Source organism: Aquarana catesbeiana, linkage group LG05 (genome assembly GCF_042186555.1).
Source record: "Aquarana catesbeiana isolate 2022-GZ linkage group LG05, ASM4218655v1, whole genome shotgun sequence".
Taxonomy (NCBI): Eukaryota; Metazoa; Chordata; class Amphibia; order Anura; family Ranidae; genus Aquarana; species Aquarana catesbeiana.
Genome location: NC_133328.1, coordinates 84,465,716 through 84,487,939, shown reverse-complemented (window position 1 = coordinate 84,487,939; position 22,224 = coordinate 84,465,716). Strand labels below are relative to the sequence as shown.

At 44.2% G+C, this 22,224-nt stretch overlaps 1 protein-coding gene across 1 annotated transcript in view; it reads right to left on the bottom strand.

Moving 5' to 3' along the window:
* The window catches only part of PTPRN2 (protein tyrosine phosphatase receptor type N2), a 1,455,485-nt gene extending 1,439,153 nt beyond the window's left edge, over nt 1-16,332 (bottom strand). The window contains exon 1 of the mRNA XM_073629933.1: nt 16,066-16,332. Coding sequence (XP_073486034.1) covers nt 16,066-16,153 — 88 coding nt within the window. The 5' untranslated portion in view covers nt 16,154-16,332. The remainder of the gene's footprint in view (nt 1-16,065) is intronic.
* Nucleotides 16,333-22,224: the final 5,892 nt, after the last annotated feature.

The window sequence follows — 22,224 nt, the reverse complement described above, 5'->3', positions numbered from 1 at the left end:
ATGTCCTTCAAAGAGTGGTCCTTTAAAGGCCTCACTCAAGTATGACACTTATCTCTTCTAATGAAATATGGAGTCAAACTCTTCCAAGAGTTTGGAGTCAAACTCTTACAAGAAAAAGACCTCCCTAGCAGCCAAGACTTTCACTACCTTAAAGGGGTTGTAAACCCTCATGTTTTTTCACCTTAATGCATTGTATGCATTAAGATGAAAAACCTTCTGAAATGCAGCACACCCCCCCCCCCAGACCCCCCTCGCTCCAGCCGCTGTCTCGGGTCCTCGTTGGATAGACTGATAGCAGCAGGAGCCACTGGCTCCAGCTGCTGTCAATCAAATCCAGTGACACGGGAGCGGGGCCAAGTCCTGCTGTCTGTGTCGATGGACACAGAAGCAGGACTCTGAAGCACGCCCACATGAGTGCCCCCATGGAATGCAGCTCTCCGTGGGGGCACTCGATGAGGAGGAGGAGCCAGGAGTGCCGCCGGGGGACCCCAGAAAAGGAGGCTTGGGGGCCACTCTGTGCAAAATCCTTGCACAGAGGAGGTAAGTATAACATGTTTGTTATTTTAAAATAACAAAAAAAAACAAAGCTTTACAAACACTTTAAAAAAAAATCTTTTTTTGCAAACGAGTGTCCGCAAACTGGAAGATTGTGTGGCACTCACCTTCTTTGAACGTACATACAACTCTGACCTGCATGCGTCAGGGATGATCTCCCAACATTAATTTTTACTTCTATCCCCTCCCTCGTAACAACTCCCTTCATATGCAGAGAAATGGACCCAAGATCTAGGCCTAGACTTGCATGCACAAAATTGGTCCCAGATCTGGGAAACAACCAAATCATGTTCTCATAATGTATTGGCAGTAGAAACAAACTACAAAGTTTAGATATGTTGATAATTGGTGCCCTCCAGGATTGCCCACTGGGTTCCTGGCTATCAACCACTATGTTTCAAGTGTGCGGCCAGGTAGGAACCTTTTTTGACATTCAGTGGACATGTCCTATAATATGACATTTCTGTTTAAAAGTATCCTAGTTGATCTCTGAGCTCTTAGACTCCCCAATCTCTCTAATGAATCTTAGACCCCCAGGTCTTCCAAAAAAGAGCTTCATACTCCTCCTCTATATACCTCTATGTGACAGTCAGCCAAACAACTGTGAAAGCCTGGAAATCATCTACCCTCTCCTTAGCTGAAACTAAAGAGAATCAACGCAGGTTTGCTATATAGGAAAATTGAAGAAAACTGAGAGGCAAAATGAACAAATATCTGCTTGTCTGGCAACCCTGGAGTTTTCAATTTATCACTAGTGGCTTTACCAAGACCTTCTGGAACTATAGGGGAGGGTGTGTCCACATGATTAAATTTTTTTGTTCTAGCCCCCCTGTTCTTTTCCCCTATCCCATTCCCTGCCCCCTCTTCTCCCTATAGCTGAGTTCTCCTCTCTTTCTTACTCTTTCCTCTCCTACACCCTACACCCCCCCCTTCCTATGTCCCCCCTGTCTACTCCCCCTGTTATCCCATTTTTATTTATATATATATATATATATATATATATATATATATATATATATATATATATATAAAGAGAGAGAGAGGGCTCTCAAACCCATTTAACCATGATTATATTGGAACTCCTGCTCCTAATATTTACTAGTTTAACTACGGTTGCACCGATACCAATACCAGTATCAATGTCGGTGCCGAGTACTTGTGCAAATGCTCTGATGCTTGACCCGATACCTTGACATTCAAGGATGATTGGTGCGGCGATGGAGGAGTTACAATCACCGATCTCCCTGTGTGGCTTTCAATAAAGCATCTGACAGTCGCTTCTCCTTTCTTTATTAACCACTTGCCGCCCGCCATATAGCAGAATGATGGCGGCAAAGTGGTTTCAATATCTTGACTGGGCGTCATATGACGTCTGCAGGATATTGAGCCGCTGCGCAATACCCCGCATCGCGGCGATCGTTGTTGCGGGGTATCAGTCTGACACCCTGCAACACCGATCTAGGTAAAGAGTCTCTGACGGAGACTCTTTACCACATGATCAGCCGTGTCCAATCACGGCTGATCATGATGTAAATAGGAAGAGCCGGTGATCGGCTTATCCTCACTCGCGTCTGACAGACCCGAGTAGAGAAGAGCCGATCGGCTGCTCTCCTGACAGGGGGGGGTCTGTACTGATTGTTTATCAGCACAGCCCCCCCTCGAATCACACTCAGGACCACCAGGGAAGCCGCCCAGGACCACCAGGGAAGCCATCCACACTGGACCACCAGGTATGCCCCTAGACCACCAGGGAAATACTAATCTGTGCCCAGGCAGCTGCCAATCAATGCCCAGGCAGCTGCCAATCAGTGCCCACTCACAATGCCTACCACTGCCAGTGCCACCAGGGATGCCTATCAGTGCCGCGTATCAGTGCCCATCAGTGCCACATATCAGTGCCCATTAGTGCCCAGCAGTGCCGCCTATCAGTGCCCATCAGTGCCCAGCAGTGCCACCTATCAGTCCCCATCAGTGCCACCCATAAGAACCCATCTTTGCAGCCTTTCAGTGCCCATCAGTGTCGCCTATCAGTGCCCATCAGTGCCCACCAGTGCCACCCATGAGTGCCCATCAGTGCCGCCTATCAATGCCCATCAGTGCCACCCATCAGTGCCGCCTACCAGTGCCTCGTATCAGTGCCCATCGTCAGTGCCCGTCAGTGCCCGCTCATTGGTGCCACCTCATCGGTGCCGCCTTATCAGTGCCTGTCAGTGCTGCCTTATCAGTGCCCATCAGTGAAAGAGAAAACTTACTTATTTACAAAAATTTTTAACAGAAACAAAAGCAAAACTTCTATTTTTTTCAAAATTTTCGGTCTTTTTTTATTTGTTTAGCAAAAAATAAAAACCACAGAGGTGATCAAATACCACCAAAAGAAAGCTCTATTTGTGGGAACAAAATTATAAAAATGTAGTTAGGGTACAGTGTAGCATGACCGCGCAATTGTCATTCAAACTGCGACAGCACTGAAAGCTGAAAATTGGTCTGGGCAGCAAGTTGTATAAGTGCCCCGTATTGAAGTGGTTAAAAGCCACACAGGGAGATCGGTGATTATAACTCCTCCCACCGCCGCACCAATCGTCCCTGACTGTCCTCTGTTCCCTCCTCTGGTCCCCCTCCATGTGCTCCTCTGTGCTTTCCGTGTGCTCCAGTCTGGTCCCCCTTTGTGACCTCCTCCAATTCCTCCCATGTCTTCCTCTGTGTGCTCCTCCCTGTGCTCCTCTGGTTCCCCCGTGTCCTCCTCCCTGTGCTCCTCTGGTTCCTCCCGTGTTCTCCTCCCTGTGCTCCTCCAGTTCCCCCCGTGTCCTCTTTCGTGTGCTCCTCCCTGTGCTCCTCCGGGTTCCTGCCGGGCTCCTCCCTTTGCTCCTCCGTTTGCTCCTCCGATTCCCCTGCGTCCTCTTCCGGTCACCCTCTGTGTTCCTCTGCCCTCCCCTGTCCCAGATCTGTCAGGATGGAGAGCGGAGGAAGGAGCTGGTATATATGTCATTTACTGGCTCCTTCCTATCCAGAATGGACAGAGTCAGTGATTACTGACTGTACATTCACAACTGAGCATCGTAAACTGTGTTTACGATGCCTCAGTTTATGAATGGAGAGGAGCTGCTGTCTCCTTTCCATTCATCTTCAGTGTAGCTGAGGCTGCTGAGAAAGGGACTGGGGAATCTGTGTCCTCAGTCCCTTTCCCTGTCTCAAAGGGGAGATGTCAGGGTGTTTAGACCCCTGACATCTCACCAAAGCCCCCCCCCCCAACAGGGTTGATTAAAAAAAATAATAAAAAAAGGAAACATTGTAATAAATAAATATTTAAAGGTAAAATTGTAAATATAATAAAAAAACAAAAAAAAACACTGACACCGTCCACTCCCCCCCCTCACCCCCCCCCCCCCCAAAAAAAAGAAAGCATTGTAAAAAAAAAAAAATATATATATATATATATATATATATATATATATATATATATATAGTAAAAAAAATAATAATAAAAAATAATTGTAAAAAGTAAAATAGTACAAAAAAAATTGAAAAGAAAAATCTACTGACACAGTCCACATCTCATCAGTGCCCATTAGCATATTAGTGCCACTGTCACATGACATTAAAAAAAAGTATCGGTACCAGCGAGTTCTTGAAAAAAGTACCAGTTCTTGTACTCTGTCTTAAAAAGTAATAACCCAGTTCCCCCTACTCTACACGTCATTCTTATTGATATTCATTGTTTGTACCCTTATCCAATTTATGATAACTGTTGGTTTCCTTCTTTATGTTTACTACTATAAGTAACTATAAGTCTAAAATGTTTCAATATGTACACAATAACCTTATACTTTGAGACCTTAGTAACTTGTTGCATTTACCTTGTGAAAAGCAATAAAAATATTCAATAAAATAGACATTCCATTGAAGTATTCAAAGTTTTGTTCCATATAAAAAAATAAAAAAAAATCTCTATTATATAACAAAGTAGTGTGTCAGTTTAGCAAAGCTAGTAGACTGTAGGAAATAAACAAGGTTACCTAACAAAAGATAAGGACTGATGGTAGGGATAGAGAATCACTGGGGCAAGGACAGCATATTTACTGTGAAATACAGAAATTCTACTCACTAAAGATTTTGAAATATTCTTGAGGTCAATTGATCCACAAAGCAGTGAAAACTGAAGTATTTAAATAACCAAGTAGCCTAGATGTAAATGTATTTCAGTTAAATGTATTGCGGTTAATCAAAGTTGATACCTGATCAATTGCTATGTGTTACTGCATATAAATTGCTTTTTCAACCAAATTTGAAAACCTCTTGAGTTTGCAGACAAGCAAACGGCAATGCAGATATTGCTATTTACAAAGCCTACTTCTCCTACTGGTTTCATAAAGATAGCACAGTGGCTTAGTGGTTAGCGCTCCTGCCTTGTAGTACTAGGGTCCTCCTTGGTTTGAATCAAACCAGGACACTACCTACTTTGAGTTTGCATATTCTCCCTGTGCTTGCATAGGCTTTCTCCCACACTCCATGCTGTTAAGTTAACTGGTTCCAATCTAAGCCCTAGAATACATATGTGAAGTAGACCTTAGATTGTAAGCTCATTGAGGGCAGGGAAAGTAAATGTACAGTATGTAAATTGTTGGTGCTATATACGTACTGTAAATACCTCTGATAAAAGGGTAAGCTAAACATGTATTTTACTATGCAAATTATAAACAGAGAGTGAATGATCACATTCTGCATCATCCCTTTTTCTCCCCACACCTCCCTATTGGCAAATAAGCATAATGGACAGCTTTTCTTGCCAGTAGGAAGGCTTGAAGAGTGGAACAGAGTGGGACAGAGATCCAAGCCCTGATTTTTGTGCCCCGCACACTGAAAATAAACCAAATGTGTGTGCAGGCCCCTGGCGGTGCCAGTTTTAGGGTTTATGAGCCAGTGTTTAGTTCTTGGAGAAACTACAGGTTTGTTTTAAAGGCCATGTCATATCTTAATAATAGTCACATTCAACTGGACTTGTTCTGTAATGGAGAAAACAATACTGCCATCTTTAGCTGCACTGTGCAGTTAGTGTACAATATTTTTGGCTTTTGGTTCTCAAATAATATACTCTAATTTCTATAAAAAAAAAAAAAACTGCCTTATCTCTTCATTTTATTCTGCAGCCCAACCAAGCTGCTTATATACTGTCAAGCCACTGAACAATATCTGTCTATAGTCTCTCAGATAATACAGTCTAATTTTTATTGTAAGATAAAACTTACCTTGTCTCTTCTTATTTGTTGTCTATTCAAGAGCTCGCATACTCCTCTGACACTATCCAATGTCTACCAAACACATACCTGTACATTTAGGATAGGCTCACAAACTACTATTAAACTGTTGTGCCACTGGACATTTTGAACAATGTTGAGGGCTTTAGCTTTGTTCCAGTAGGCCAATTCAGGCCTTTTTGCTGCTTGTAAAAATCAAGTGTCATGGTCAATTATAACTAAAAAATGCTTTTTTTCGCATGTTGAAGTGAATCAGGGTTGGGTGTTTTTTCTATATTTAAAGCCCAACTCCGGGCAAAAAAAAACATTTTTCCATGCAGTGGGGCTGTGCCCGCACTGCACAGGTAAACTGTTCGTTTTGTCAAGGGGAACTAAGAAAGCTGTATACTCCCCTGAACCTCCACTCCACCTGCAAACAGCGCTCCCCCACAATCCAGTGGTGGACTGTTCCCAACGCCCTCATTTCCACAGCAGACATGAGGAAGTCAAAAACAATCCTCGGGCATGTAGGAGCCACAGAGACCGGTCTTGTGTGGGGAGGATTGGCTCAGCAGCCGCTCGGCTGTTATTACAAAAGCGGGAGGGGACATCCCCCCTCCGGCTACATTCCACCGCTCCGCTGGGTCTCCTGTCCCACCAGGAGGCCCGAGTGACCAGCTGGCACATCTGCCGGCTGGCCAAAGACCCGAACAAAGCAGATCAGCTTGTTCGTGTCTCGGATTTATTAACCCGGAAGCGATGTCATGACATCACTTCTGGATTATTGGCATCCTAAAAGCACCAGTTTTAAAAAATAGAAAGTATTCAAAAACGCTGATCTTGACGTTTTGAATACTTTCAAGTGCAGAAGAGGGGTCTGAGGTCTTATAGAGTACCTGTGCTACCTATTATTGTCACAAGGGATGCTTACATTCCTTGTGACAGCAATAACAGTGATTAAGTTTTTTTTTAAAAGGACAGTGTAAAAATAAAAAGTTTAAATCTACAGAATATCGGCACCTGATATCGGCTATCGGTCTGAAAGGCAGCCAAATAATCAGTATCGGCCCTGAAAAAACTATATTGGTCGATCCCTACTATATATACTACAGCAATGCCAAATTTTACCCTAAGCCATACACATACATACCCAATACCATTTGAAAATTTAGTTTTAATACTGCCAACCTTCCCATTCTAGCACCCCCCCTTGATCTCCCAATCATCCACCATACTTAGAATGGCATTGTCACGTAAACTAAAGTGACGGGAGGGCAAGTTATTTACTGCTCAGGAAATCAACACATTTTTCGACTATAATTTTAAGTGCGGATGTCATCCATGCAGAGGAGCGGCTGCCATGCTACAGACTATTCCCATATTGAGACAATCAATTCTTTAAAAACCACTGACATTTCAAGAAAAACGTCTTATTAGGGATCCAAACTCTAGAGTCTCATAGTCTGATAAGTGTCTCCATCATTATAAACACTCTTCCTTTCTATAAAAATGGCTACTTCCACTGAGTTAATGCAAATATATTTTTATATTATATATTATATATTTATATTTTTAACTGTTTTTAATATACCTGACAAAGCAAGCTCGTAAGATACAGACTTCTCTTTGCAAAATGTCAGCCAATAAACACAATACACAATAAATTCTAGCACCACCATAACATATAGAAAATTTATAATGACAGCAGAGACATGAATTCAGTATTGTGCATTACATGTAGGTTACCCCTTAAAACATATGAATGTTACTCAACCCCTTTAATAAACACCATCATATAGTAGATAATAGGAAATGCTACTGACTCTTACCATGGCAAATAATGATATCACATACAACTAATCCCTTCTTACTCCTGGCTGGTAGCCTTACAACATAAACATAGCTTTAAATCCAATTTATGGAATCTGATTAACATGAAAATAAGCCTGGATATGTGTGTCTCCATTAACATCACCACTCTGTCACCAAATCGTTAGCACTGACACTGCGCAGTTCTTTTCACGTTTAAAATTAGAATCTCCGAGGGATCATTTCTCAAGTAGAGCAGAGAGCTGCTGTAGAAAACACAGGAGGCAGTGACAGAAAGCATTCTGGAGGAAAGTAACAAACTGGGCCACTGTTCATTGATGGTTAAGGAGAAACCCCTGACCATCGAAGAACGGCTGATCCTAGGTACTGCAGAACCTCTTGACAGACATTTTCGGAAAAATCATGGCAGTACCCCCATTTAGGGAACACTGACCTATTTACTTCTAACATACTCAGAAAACTGGCTTTCAATGATTCACAAGATTTCCAAAGTAGCTGAATTACTATTTGCTTGAACTTGCCCAAAAGTGGATCAAATTAATTTAATTTTGACCAGACTACTTTGGCCTGTCAGCGTCAAATACTGGTGATTTCAGGCACCTGGGAGGCACAGGTGTGGCATCCAGTCCCACTGCCAGCAGTCTGTCAAAAACTATGACAAAAGATCAGTGAAAAAATGCAGCGCTAAAAATCTAAAACAATAAACATTTAACAATATATCAAGTATTGTGTCTAGATAATAAACACTTTGTGATAAAAATCAATCTCAAATATAATAAATATAAAACAGAACATTTATATAATGAGTAGAAACACAGGTGAAAAAGTCCCAAAGGTGAAACAATCCTATGGTAAACATATATGGAGTCCACCACAAAAAGTTGTTGCTCAGAAGTGGGGTACAAAGGCCTCAGCAGGCATGTAGAGCATCAGGGATAGTGTGTCCTCCACCCGAGATAAGGGGGTATACACTCTTACCAGAAATAGTGGACTCAAATGTCAGCGACGAGTCAATAAAGCGAGGATAGCCCAATCAGCAGGTTTCCAAAACGATCCAGGGAATCCAAAGAGCTCCAAGAACTAATCCAGGGAATCGTGCAGGTAACCGTGAGGCTGGAACTCAAATGTTAAGCAGCCAGACTGGAAAGCCAAAAACTGATTACGAGATCACATTGTTGACTTATCAAAAAGTTCACATTCTTCACTTCTCTCAAAAGTGGTAGCAGCTAGTTCCTACCCAGTAGAAGGACCTTGGTGTCACTTTTGAGAGAAGTGAAGAATGTGAACTTTTTGATAAGTCAACAATGTGATCTCGTAATCAGTTTTTGGCTTTCCAGTCTGGCTGCTTAACATCTGAGTTCCAGCCTCACGGTTACCTGCACGATTCCCTGGATTCGTTCTTGGTGCTCTTTGGATTCCCTGGATCGTTTTGGAAATTTGCTGATCGGGCTATCCTCGCTTGATTGACTCGTTGTCGCTGACATTCAAGTCCACTATTTCCGGTAAGTGTATAATAGGACACACCATCCCTGATGCTCTACATGCCTGCTGAGGCCTTTGTACCCAACTTCTGAGCAACAACTTTTCATGGTGGACCCCATATATGTTTACCATAGGATTGTTTCACCTTTGGGACTTTCTCACCTGTGTTTCTACTCATTATATACATGTTCTGTTTTATATTCATTATATTTGAGATTGATTTTTATAACAAAGTTTTTATTATTTACACACGAAACTTGATATAATGTTCAATGTTTATTGTTTTATATTTTTAGCGAGACATTTTTCACTGATCTTTTGCATTGCATTTTTGTCACATTCTTATGTAGCAGCTGTTCATTTTTCTTCACTAATTCAGTTAGAGCAGTAATATCCCCTATCCACAAAAATGATGACATGCTGAAATACTCAGAGGCTGCACGCTGTACTAAAAAGTCCTCGTATTTAGAATCATATGCTTTCAGTAATGTGCGGCCTGAACGCAGAATTTCATGCGGCCCAAAGAGTATCTAAACCCTCCAAAAATGTATATTGCAGCTTAGCAGTTCATAGATGTGGTGGCTGCATTCGTTTTTTTTTTTTTTGTTAGGTCTTGTTTTTACCTGGTGATCCTGCCAGTAACACACTTCTTGTCCTAAAGTGGCAATACTCACTCACTACTTTGTATCTACTGAGGGGCAACACTGTCACACTAGGCTTATTTTCTGATTTGGACAACAAACACTGCCTTCTCCCTTCATGTCCATTACATAAAGGGATGTTGTCTTGTAGTTCATAGAACAGCCCACCCTCAGCCTAGAGCACTGGAGCCTGCCGTACCAAGGCATAGGGCACCCCTAGTCTAAACCAGCATTTAAAGCAGACCTTCAGTCATTTTTTTAACATTCTGTCTATTAAATCTTCTGCCCTTGTTGTTTTAACTCTGGATAGTAAAAAAAAAAAAAATTCTGCCAGTAAATATCTTATACAGCCCACGTCCTGTTTCTCGTCTGGTAAAAAGCCTAGCCTTTTGACATCATGCACAGCTCTCTCTCTCTCTCACTCTCGTGAGAGTTTGCCAGGAAGGGAGGGGGGGTGAGTCATAAGAGGGTCAATGAAAGCTGCAGGGCTGCAGAGCTGGAGGTGTGCCTCTGTGTGTCTGTGTAAATCCAGGAAGTGAACAGGCAGCAGCTTCAGCTGCCCACAGTTAAAATGAATGCAGCCAGACTCAGTGGAGGGAGATTTCTGCAGCATATTTGGCAAGTACAGAATCACAGTATATATAAAATAATATGCAAAGTGGTTGGAGGGAAGCTTCAGATATGTCGAAAATGTTTTTATTACAAATTATGTGAGCAGACTGCAGTTCCTCTTTAACCTTTGCAGTGTAGGGGAGGGGAGGCACCACTTGTTTGCCTCCTCCCCCCCTCCACTGCCACATTTGGCACCTTTCGTAGGGGTGCGGGTACCTAGTTTTAACAAGTACTGGCTCCCACTTCTGGCTGATCTCCCTGTGCCCCCTCCTCCTTCCCCCACCACCAGGCCATTTACAAGTGCTGCTTGTGCAGGCGCAGTGGGTAACCAGCTGTGAAGCCACAAGGCTTCACTGCCGGTTTCCCTTAGTGGATATGGTGGCAGCTGATTGAAAAATTGGCTGGGGTGAAGACACTGCTGGATTCGTAGACAGGTAAGTGTCTTGATATTAAAAGTAAGCAGCTACAGTATTTGTAGCTGCTGACTTTTATTTTTTTCTTAAGGAGCCTGAGGCTCCGCTTTAAATACATAGGAAGTTACATGGACCCTGGATTTCTGTAAGGATCAATAGGCCATTTTTTGTGCTTGCAGAAAATGTACTTAACCTGATAAAAGAAACAAATGCAGCCACTACAACTAATTACTGATAAGCTGCAGGTTTAGATACACTTTCAATATATAGAAGCTGTGGGATGCATCAGCACTATATATGTTTGTTTTCTTTTCTGCCTTACTTATTAGCCTTATTGCCTTGCCTTAAGCATTGGCTTGAAGCCTCTATCTACACCAGCCTTTATCAACCTTTTACCACACTGGAATTTCCAGGTCTCAGGACACCCCTGCTAAAACCAGTTTATTGGTGATCAGTGGGCAAGTGCCCCTTATATTGGCGGTCAGTGAGAAGCATGCATTTCCCCCTGCATTGATGATCAATGGGAAGAATAGCTCATATATTTGTGGTCAGTGAGAAAAACGATTCTTTCGTTGGTGGTCAATGCAAAGAACATTCCTTGCATTGGTGGTCAGCAGGAAGAATGCCCCTTACATTGGTGGTCAGTGCAAAAAATGCCCCCTTACATTGGTGGTAAGTGAAAATAACGCTTCTTATATTTATGGCCAGTGGGAAGAATGACCCTTATATTTGTGGTAGGTGGGAAAAATGACCCTTACATTGGTGGTCAGTGCGAAGAATGTGCTTTATATTGGTGGTCAGTGGGAAGAATTCCTCTTACGTTGGTGGTCAGTGGGAAGAATGCCTCTTACATTGGTAATCAGTGAGAAGAATGCTCCTTATATTTGTGGTCAGTGGGAAGAATGCCTCTTACGTTGGTGGTCAGTGGGAAGAATGCCTCTTACATTGGTAATCAGTGAGAAGAATGCTCCTTATATTTGTGGTCAGTGGGAAAATTGACCCTTATTTTAGTGGCTAGAGCGAAGAATGTTCCTTACATTGGTGGTCAGCGGGAAGAATGTTCCTAATGTTGGTAATCAGCAGGAACAATGCCCCTTATATTGGTGGTCAGTGAGAGGAATGCCCTCTATATATGAAGTGAGTGGCAAGAATGTTCCAGGTCTCAAAAAACCCCATGCTAAAACCAGTTTATTGGTGATCAGTGGGCAAGTGCCCTTTATTTTGGTGGTCAGTGGGAAGAATGCCTTTCCCCCTGCATTGGTGATCAGTGGGAAGAATGACTCTTAAATTTGAGGTCAGTGGGCAAAACTACCCTTACGTTGGTGGTCAATGCGAAGAATGTTCCTTGCATTGGTGGTCAGCACGAAAAATGCCCCTTTACATTGGTGGTCAATGGGAAGAATGCTCCTTGCATTGTTGGTCAGTGGGAAGACTGTCCCTTACATTGGTAATCAGTGGGAAGGATACTCCTTATATTAGTGGTCAGTGGGAAGAATGTTTTTTGCATTGGTGGTCAGTGGGAAGAAGCCCCTCTTACATTGGGGATCAGTGGGAAAAATTACCCTTCAGTTTGTGGTTAGTGTGCAGACTGTTCCTTAAATTGATGGTCAGTGGGAAGAATGCCTCTTACATTGGTGGTTAGTGGGAAGAATGTCCCTTACTTTGGCAATCAGTGGGAAGAATGTCCTTCTACATTGGTGGTCAGCAGGAAGAATCCCCTCTTACATTGGTGGTCAGTGGGAAGAATGTACCTTACACTGGTGGTCCTTCTACATTGGTGGTCAGCAGGAAGAATCCCCTCTTACATTGGTGGTCAGTGGGAAGAATGTACCTTACATTGGTGGTCAGTGGGAAGAAAAACCACCCTTGCAGACAGCAAAAAAGATCTCTGATACCATGCTGTTGGATTTGCCATTTGGTGTTGGACCCAAATAGAGACACCATAAGATTCGAGGTCAATCAGCCACAGTTCAAGGGATACCTAAAAACCTCTGCAGGACTCCTAGGCTTTCACTGAACCCTGGTTAGGAATGACTGAGATACACTGACAGGTGTGTATACTTTTGGTGAGCGCTACACAAAGGGCCTACACAGTTCAATTGAAAGCAGCTCATAGATATTTGTATGTTAGACCTACAGATGTTTTATATAGTAAGAGTTATAATGTATGTAATATTTCCTGCCTCTGTGAAGCCCACTGAGCTAATGCGCCAGCATGCATTTGCACAGTGGAATACATAGAATCCATTTAAATATTGCCCTGGTAAGGATCTAACTCAGTCCAGGCACTTTACACCAGTTGTGGACATATTTTATGTAGGATACGCTCTTTTCACAACTGGAGAAAACCTCAAAGGTTAGGTGCCAGCTGTAATTTTTAAGAAACATTGGCTACCTGGTTCCTGGGATTTGTCCAGTCCTTTAAAGTAAGGATTTTGTAATTTGAAGTTCTAGTTCAGTGTTTCTCAACTCCAGTCCTCAAGGCGCACCAACAGGTCATGTTTTCAGGATTTCCACTATTTTGCACAGGTGATTTGATCAGTTTCACTGCCTTAGTAATTACCACAGCCATTTCATGTGAGGGAAATCCTGAAAACATGACCTGTTGGTGTGCCTTGAGGACTGGAGTTGAGAAACACTGTTCTAGTTAACATTCAAGCAGCAACTTTCAAGTATGGAACTTGTGTAATTTCTGTAAAAACAGTTAATATTAGTACTTCCTTCACGGGGACTGACGTGTCTGCCTAACATGTTAAAGAGGGTTCTATAGCAGCTATAGGCAACTATTCTTTAATTCAATTTTTTTTTCTTTGTGCTATGCATTTGTCTCAATATTCCCTGTAGATCCTATTTGATACATCAGCACTATATTGGTTTGGAATCTTGATATACTCAACTGAACAACCCTATTGCCTGCCATTTAGTGCTATATTATCTATATTAGCCTTTCTCAATAAGGATTTGGCTGGATCCTAGGGTTCCTCCAGAGCTAATTAGGAGTTCCTTGAGCAATGGGCAACTTTTACTTCTCATATAAGAAACCACTGACACTAATGATTGTTTTAGTGATCTGTAAGGGGGGCATTCTTCCCACTGACCACCAATATAGGGAGCATTCTTCCCTCTGACCATCAAGGTATGGGACATTCTTCCCACTGACCATCAAGGTAAGGAACATTCTTCTTAATGACCACCAAGTACAGTGAATTTTAGATATTTTAGCAACTATTCTCAGAGGTTCCCTGAAACTGGAAAGTTATTTTAAAGCTGATTCCGGGGAAAGTAAAATGCTCCCTTGGAGTGCTTTTTTAAGACCTAGGGGGCTGCAAAAAGTTCTTTTTACTTTTCCTGACTTTACCTGATCCTCCGCTTCCAACAGGCCCCCGCCCCCAGGCTGTAAGACCAGTCACCACAACCTCTTCCCCTCTAGGCTCTGCTGGTTGCAGATCCCCTGACATCATCAAAAATAATGTAGAGTCCATAGACATGCACTGGAAGTGAGGACACCGAGGAACCACCCACTCCTGGAGTGTAGGGGGTAGAGGAGAGTGGCCCCCCCGCAACCCCCCCAACCCCCCCCCCCAACCTAAATGAGCATGTAACCCTTGCAGTGTGCGAGCAGCCCTGAGATAAGATTTAAAGTGGTAATAAAGTATCTTTTTACATTAGTTGGCTAATAGTAGAACTTCCATGCCCTTGCTGAAGTTTTCACCATTTTTTTTACTCTGAGCTTTCTCCTCATGCTGTCCATTAAGCAGAAAAGAAAATGTGGATGTGGGTTGTCATTTGGTACAAAAAGAAATACTTTAAAATCACTTTAAGGGTTCCTTCATATGGAAACAGTTAATAAAGACCTATCTATACCAAGGGGGAGATGCACTCAGGAACGGTCAAGTTCAAAGCAGCGCATGGTGTGTTTGTCTATGTGACCCTTCGATATATAATAATAATAATAATAATAATATAAATATTAAAACTGATAATAATAATACCAATAAAATTAGTAATAACTGTCCTCTAGAACACTAATATTAGTAGTTCTTTCATGTTAAAACTGTTATAAAGACCGAAGTATACCAATGATTTGATATTGATGCTGATATTACTAATACAAAAAAATAATCACAATAATAATAATAACAACATTATAATATAATAGAAATAATATAAAAAGTTATTTGTATTAATTATAATAAAAATAATAATTATATATAATTTTGATGATAATAATGGTAATTATAATAACATTATAATAATATAATATATTACTATTGATAGTATAACAATGGCCCCATGGTGGGGTGTAGCTGGTATATGGGATGTAGTGGCCCCATGGTGGGTGTAGTGGCCCCATGCTGGGGTGTAGGTGGTATATGGGATGTAGTGGCCCCATGGTGGGGTGTAGGTGGTATATGGGATGTAGTGGCCCCATGGTGGATGTAGTGGCCCCATGGTGGGTGTAGTGGCCCCATGGTGGGGTGTAGTGGCCCCATGGTGGGGTGTAGGTGGTATATGGGATGTAGTGGCCCCATGGTGGGGTGTAGTGGCCCCATGGTGAGTGTAGTGGCCCCATGGTGGGTGTAGTGGCCCCATGGTGGATGTAGTGGCCCCATGGTGGGGTGTAGGTGGTATATGGGATGTAGTGACCCCATGGTGGGATGCAGTGGCCCCATGGTGGGTGTAGTGGCCCCATGGTGGGATGTAGTGGCCCCATGGTGGGATGTAGTGGCCCCATGGTGGGTGTAGTGGCCCCATGGTGGGTGTAGTGGCCCTATGGTGGGGTGTAGGTGGTATATGGGATGTAGTGGCCCCATGGTGGGTGTAGTGGCCTCGTGGTGGGATGCAGTGGCCCCATGGTGGGTGTAGTGGCCCCATGGTGGGATGCAGTGGCCCCATGGTGAGTGTAGTGGCCCCATGGCGGGATGCAGTGGCCCCATGGTGAGTGTAGTGGCCCCATGGTGGGATGTAGTGGCCCCATGGTGGGATGTAGTGGCCCCATGGTGGGATGTAGTGGCCCCATGGTGGGTGTAGTGGCCCCATGGTGGGTGTAGTGGCCCTATGGTGGGGTGTAGGTGGTATATGGGATGTAGTGGCCCCATGGTGGGTGTAGTGGCCCCATGGTGGGATGCAGTGGCCCCATGGTGAGCTCTGATAGCAGTCAGTAAGAGTGCATTGTGTGTGCTGAGTGTCCCCTGTACAGGAAGTGTGACATTGTAGCCCCTCCATGTCCTCCTCCCTGGAGCTCCTCCCACAATGTGACCCCGGTTGGGGGCAGAGGTCCCCCCATCACAGAGCACTCACCGAATCTGGTGTCCGTACTGGCAGCCTGATGATGGGAAGCGGCGGAGAGGAGAAGGAGGAGGAGAGCGATGTTCGGAGAGCCCGGCATGGTTAATCCATCGGTCTAGCAGTCCATGAGTGCGGGAGAAGGACGAGGGAAAGACCGGAGAAGTGTCAGGGGGGATGGGCAATGAACGATCCCTACTATTCCCGATCAGCTTCAACACCCAGGACAGCGACCAGCACCGACCCCGCCCACCCTGAGGACACGCCTCTCCCTGGCTGGTCACATGGAGCGGAGCCCGCCCCCTGGAGGAGATGAATGGGACTCCTCCGGCATGGCGCTGTCCTTCCTCCGGTGCTGATGAATGGAGGAGACCATTCACCGGGAGGAGGAGGGGGGGCAATACTCGGACTGAGGGGTCATCCTCCTGTATACCATATCATCTCCATAGATATACTACCCAACATGGGTACCGGCCCACCTCCACTCTGATATCATGGGAGGAGAGGGGGTGATTAGGATGTAGTGATATCTATACCGTCCGATATAGTCTACATACAGCATGTCCGAGCTCTTCTATGATAAGATCCACTGCCAGGCAGGGTTACAGCGCCCCCTCTGGTCTGCCATCCTGGGAGTAGGGGGCATTAGGCTGTAATGCCAACCCAGAATGATGGATCTGCCATCCCATAATCTACATTCTTATGATTCCATAATAAGACATCTACTCTTTCATGGTACAGTGCCCATCCATGGTTTGGCATTATAGGGGGCATTAGGCAGCAATGCCAACCCAGAGTGATTTATGTGCCACCTTACATAACCTGTTTATACTGCTTCAAATCATCACTTCCACAGTAAAGTGCCAACCTATTATGGTTACAGCGCCACCTCTGGTCTGGCATCATGGGAGTATGGGGTCATTGGGCTGCAATGCCATCCCAGAATGATGTAAGTGCCATCCTATATAACGTGCAATCCTATTGTTCCATAATAAAGCATCTAACCCCCCCCCCTCCCGGTTTGGCACCAGCTAACAATGATTTATGTGCCATCCTACATAATCTACATTCCTATTATGCCATAGTAAGATCCCTACAGTATGGTGTCCTCCATGGTCTAACATTATAGGGGGCATTAGACAGCAATACTTCCTCAGAATGATTTATGAGTTATCCTACATAACCTACCTATGTTATCTCTTTCGTGGTGAGGAGTCTACCCATTACAGTGCCACCTCTGGTATGGCATCATGGGTCGGGGTCATTAGACTGTAATGCCATCCCAGAATGATGTATGTACCATCCTATGATCTATATTCCTATGATTCCATAATAAGGCATCTATCCTTTCATGTTAAAGTGACTATTCATGATATGGCATCATGGAGGGCACTGAACAGCAATGCCAACACATTAGGGTTACAGTGCCACCTGTGGTCCAGCATCATGGGAGTATTTATTGGGCAGTAATGCTAACCCAGAGTGGTTAAAATACCATCTTACATAACCAACTTATAGCATTCCATGTAATATCTTCCATGATGATGTGCCTACCCATTAGAATTACAGTGCCACCTCTGGTCTGGCATCTTTGGGGGAGGAGGTCATTAATAACAACCTAGAGCAATGTATGCGTCATCCAACATAATCTACATTCCTATTATTCCACAGTAAGGGGTCTACCCATTAATGTAACACTGTCCTCATGGTCTGGCATCGTAGGGGGCATTAAGCTGTAATGCCAACTCACAATGATTTATGTGCCATCCTACATAATCTAGATATACTGTTGTATACAACTATTTCCATGGTAAAGTGCCAACCCATTAGGGTTACAATGTCACCTCTGGTCTGGCATCTTGTTAGTTGGGGGGCATTAGGCTGTAATGCCAACCCAGAATTATGTATGTACTTTCCTACATAACCTATGTTCCTATGGTTCCATAATAAGACATCCACACACTAAGTTAAAGTGCCCATCCACAGCCTGGTATCATTGGAGCATTAGGCATCAGTGCCAACCCAGAGTGATTTGTTCTACATAACCTTCTACAAACATAGTTGTGCTGTGTGAATAAAACATAAATAAACATACATTGTATTCATAAAAATTGCATGAAGCTGTGAAGTCCAGTGTTGTGAAACAATAAATTGAAATACACAAATCAAATTATGAGACCACCTTAATGGATCCAATCCACAGTGCTCACAAAATAGTGTCCATCATTCACTAATGTGACTACAACAAATTGTGATCAGTGTGCCCACCACCTGTGTCCAGCCAGCTCCTTATCAGAAAGACAGATCCCAAATTGTAGGAGGTCTGACATAGCATGAAGATGTGAAACAACGGGTCATCCGATCAAGGGACATTAAACGGCACTTCACATAGGGATTAGACTGTATAGTCCTCCTGTTCCTCTACGGTGGCTTAATCAAGAAGAGAAACCTCCAATGGTGTATTACTGTTTCAAATTTTATTAAATAAAGGTTAAACATATACTTACAAAATGCTATCTTGTAATCGTACATTGCATAAGAAAATGCAGCTAGTGCCAGCTCCAGCAAAGGGTGGTGACGTCAGCACAAGCTCTGCTCCACCCTAATGTACGTTTCGTCTAAACAGACATTGTCAAGGGGATCAGCTCAGACGAAATGTACGTTATACGCTTATTTCTTCAATGGTAAGGAGCCTATTATCCATTAACAATTTCCCAATTTCTCTTTGGGATTATTAAGGTATTCTGTATTCTAGTTACAGTGCAATCCCCCCCCCCATGGTCTAGCATTATAGGGGGCTTAAGACAGCAATACTCAGCCAGAGTGATTTATGTGTCATTCTACCTAACCTACATATACTGTAACATGTCATATCATCTTTTACATTAAAAGAAGCCTACCCATTAGGGTAACAATGCCACCTCAGGTCTGGCATCTTGGGGGTAGGGATTATTTGGCTGTAATGCTAACCCAGAATTATACTCTATATGTGCTATCCTACTTAATCTTCATTCCTATGCTTCCATAATAAGGCATCTTTTAAGTTAAAGCGCCCATTCATGGTCTGGCCTCAATGAGGGAACTGGGCAGCAATGCCAACACAGAGTGATTTATGTGTCATCCTACATAACCTACTTATAGATAGGATTTCATATCATTCTCTTCCATTGTAGCAGGGGCGTAACTAGAAATAGCAGGGCCCCATAGCAAAATGTTGTATGGGGCCCCCCTGCAAACAGCCCCCCCCCCACAGCTGCCATAGTGTCAATGCAGCGTGACCTGTGCCACATACAGCGTGACCTGTGCCCAATGCAGCATGACCTGTGCCCAATACAGCGTGACCTGTGCCCAATACAGCGTGACCTGTGCCCCATACAGCGTGACCTGTGCCCAATACAGCCTGGTCTGCCTGTGCCCCATACAGCCCCACTTATGCAGGGGAAGAGGCAAGCCACCCGGATCAGCAGAGAGCGGGATTGCCCGCTGTAATAGCTTTCATTTGAATTTCCTGTCTTCCCGGGGCTCATCGTCACATAGCCCCACCTCTTGGCCCGACGCCTTTGATGACATCACATGTCCCGCATTGGATCAGCGTTCTGTCTATCAAAGGCACCGGGCCAAAAGGTGGAGCTATGTGACGTGAGCCCTGGGAGCACTGGAAGTTCTAATGAAAGCTCTTACATCGGGCAATTCAGCTCTCTGCTGATACGGACAGCTCGCCTCTTCCTTTCCTCTCTCTTCCCCTGGCTGGGAGACTGTGGCGGCGGTGCTCTTATCCTCACTGGGCCCCACTCGGCTGTGGGCCCCATAGCGTCCGCATGGGTCGCTATGGTGGTAGTTACGCCCCTGCATTGTAGGGAGGCAAGGCTAGTGATAAGGTAGTAATACCAGATCAGAATGATTTATGTGTCATCCTACATAACCTACTTATAGATAGGATTTGATATCATTCTCTTCCATTGTAGGGAGGCAAGGCTAGTGATAAGGTAGTAATACCAGATCAGAATGATTTATGTGCCATTCTACATTCATATTATGCCATAGTAAGATGCCTACCCATTAAAATTGCAGTGCCCCATGGTCTGAATTTATGGGGGGCCATTAGACAGCAATACCCAGAATGATCCAATATAACCAACCTATACTGTTTCAAGTCATCATTTTCATTGCAAAGTGCCAACCCATTAGGGTTACAGTGCCATCTGTGGGCCATCATCATGGAAGTATTCATTGGGCTGTAATGCCAACCCAGAGTGGTTAACATATCTTACATAACCTACTTATAACATTCTATATAACCTTTTACATGGTAAGGTGCCTACCCATTAGGGTTACGGTGTCATTGCAAATTAATTACTAATGAAATATGGTAGATTACAAAAATGGCATAAGACAGCTTACACAGTTTATCAGACAGGGAGGTATACGCTTACAAACATCCAAATGCATGAGGAGCGCTTCCTTTAGAGGGGGGATCCATATCTCTGCATTACCCTGAGTACTCAAAAGTCTCTGCAATTTTTCAGCTGGCTGTTGGAGGCAAACTCCAATAAGCTGGCAGATAGAGATGCCCTGTAAGGGGGAAAGCTGCACTTTCCCTTCTTGTCAGGTATCTTTCCCTAACACTGCAAACCAAAAGCAGCCAAGCGCCAGAAGGCACCCAGCATGCAGCGCTCCAAACCAGACTCTGCAGAGTGGACACAGACTGTGCCCGCTCTGCCCTATGTGCTGCCGGGAGTAAGCAGACTTCTCTGTCCATTTACACCTGACTTTTGGATCGGAGGTAGGCGGGTGTAAATGGCTGGTCCATAGAGGTGAATGGCAAACCTGATCAAACGCTTTGTGTGAAAGGGGCCTTAAGCAGCGGCGGCCGGTAGTAATTTCTTTTTGGGGGGGCAAACTGTACCATGTTGGTCGGTCGGTCAGCGGGCGCGTCTGGTGCACTTGCCCCATCTATGCAGCACTTCACTGGCGGTTTCCCTTGCTCAGCGGCGGCGGGAACAGATTTTCCTTCCTCTGCTCTCCACGGGCATCAGCAGCTTGCGTTTCCTCCCTCCTGCAGCCAATTGGGAGTCTTCTCTTTTCGGTCAATCAGAAAACAGGTCTCGGACCTGCTTCTGATTGGCAGGATTGAGGATCAGTGTTACAACCGCAAATATTCATTTGATGTTGTAACACCTGGGTGAGCTCATGGCACAATGCTCTGAGCTCCGAGCCCACCCTATTTTGAAGCCTATTAGTGCCTATTGCTCTAATCAGGTGCTTAAAAAAAACATCCCGCCGCTGTAATTCAGGCGCCCGGTATCCTGAAAGGGGCCGGACGCATGAATAGGGGATGGCCGCGGCGGCCGTGGATAGATATATGCTATGCATAAATCTATCCATTATTCATATAGGGGGTGGCGTGGATAGAGGGGGCGTGCCCAGGTGCCCCTAATGGACGGGCCGCTACTGGCCTTAAGCAGACTTGCTGATGCAGGTGATCCTCCCCTCCTTCCTGGATGATGGTTCATGCAATGAACACTGGGAGCTGTGAATGCACTATGGCAGTGTTTCTCAACCTTAGTAGTGCCATGACCCCTTGATAACATTTCCCAAGTAAACCCCCAACAGTAAAATTATTTTCGTAGTGTGGGTTGTCAGCACCCAAGGCAAGACAAGTAATCTGTGCCCCTAACACGCAGACATTTTGCGCTCCCTGAGTCCCTTCCACTCGTACAGTAATAAAACCCCTTATGGTACATTTTAGGATGTACCACTCTTTCTCTTTGTTCTCCTTTCTTTCAGTTTTATCTCTCTCTATCCTAATTTCTTGTTTTTTTTTCCCCCACCCCTCTCTCTTGCCGTCTTACTTGTTATTTCTCTTATTCTTTCTCTCCCTTTTCCCTTGTGTCCCCTCCCCCCCTTTTCCTCTCCCTTCCATGTATTCTCTATTTTTATTTTCTTTCTCTTACTCCCTGGTGGGGGGAATGGGATGAGTGGCAGTGCTGGCAGGGTGTTGGGATGAGTGGCAGTGCTGGTAGGGGGTGGGATCCATGGCAGTGCTGGGGGAAGTTCTGATCAGCCAATTTAGGTGCTCTTGATCAAGGTCATCTGCTGATCTGAGAACTGTAGTGGGGACTTTTGATGGCAACTCTAATCCCAGGTAGTGTTACTCACTGTGTCTCTGACTTT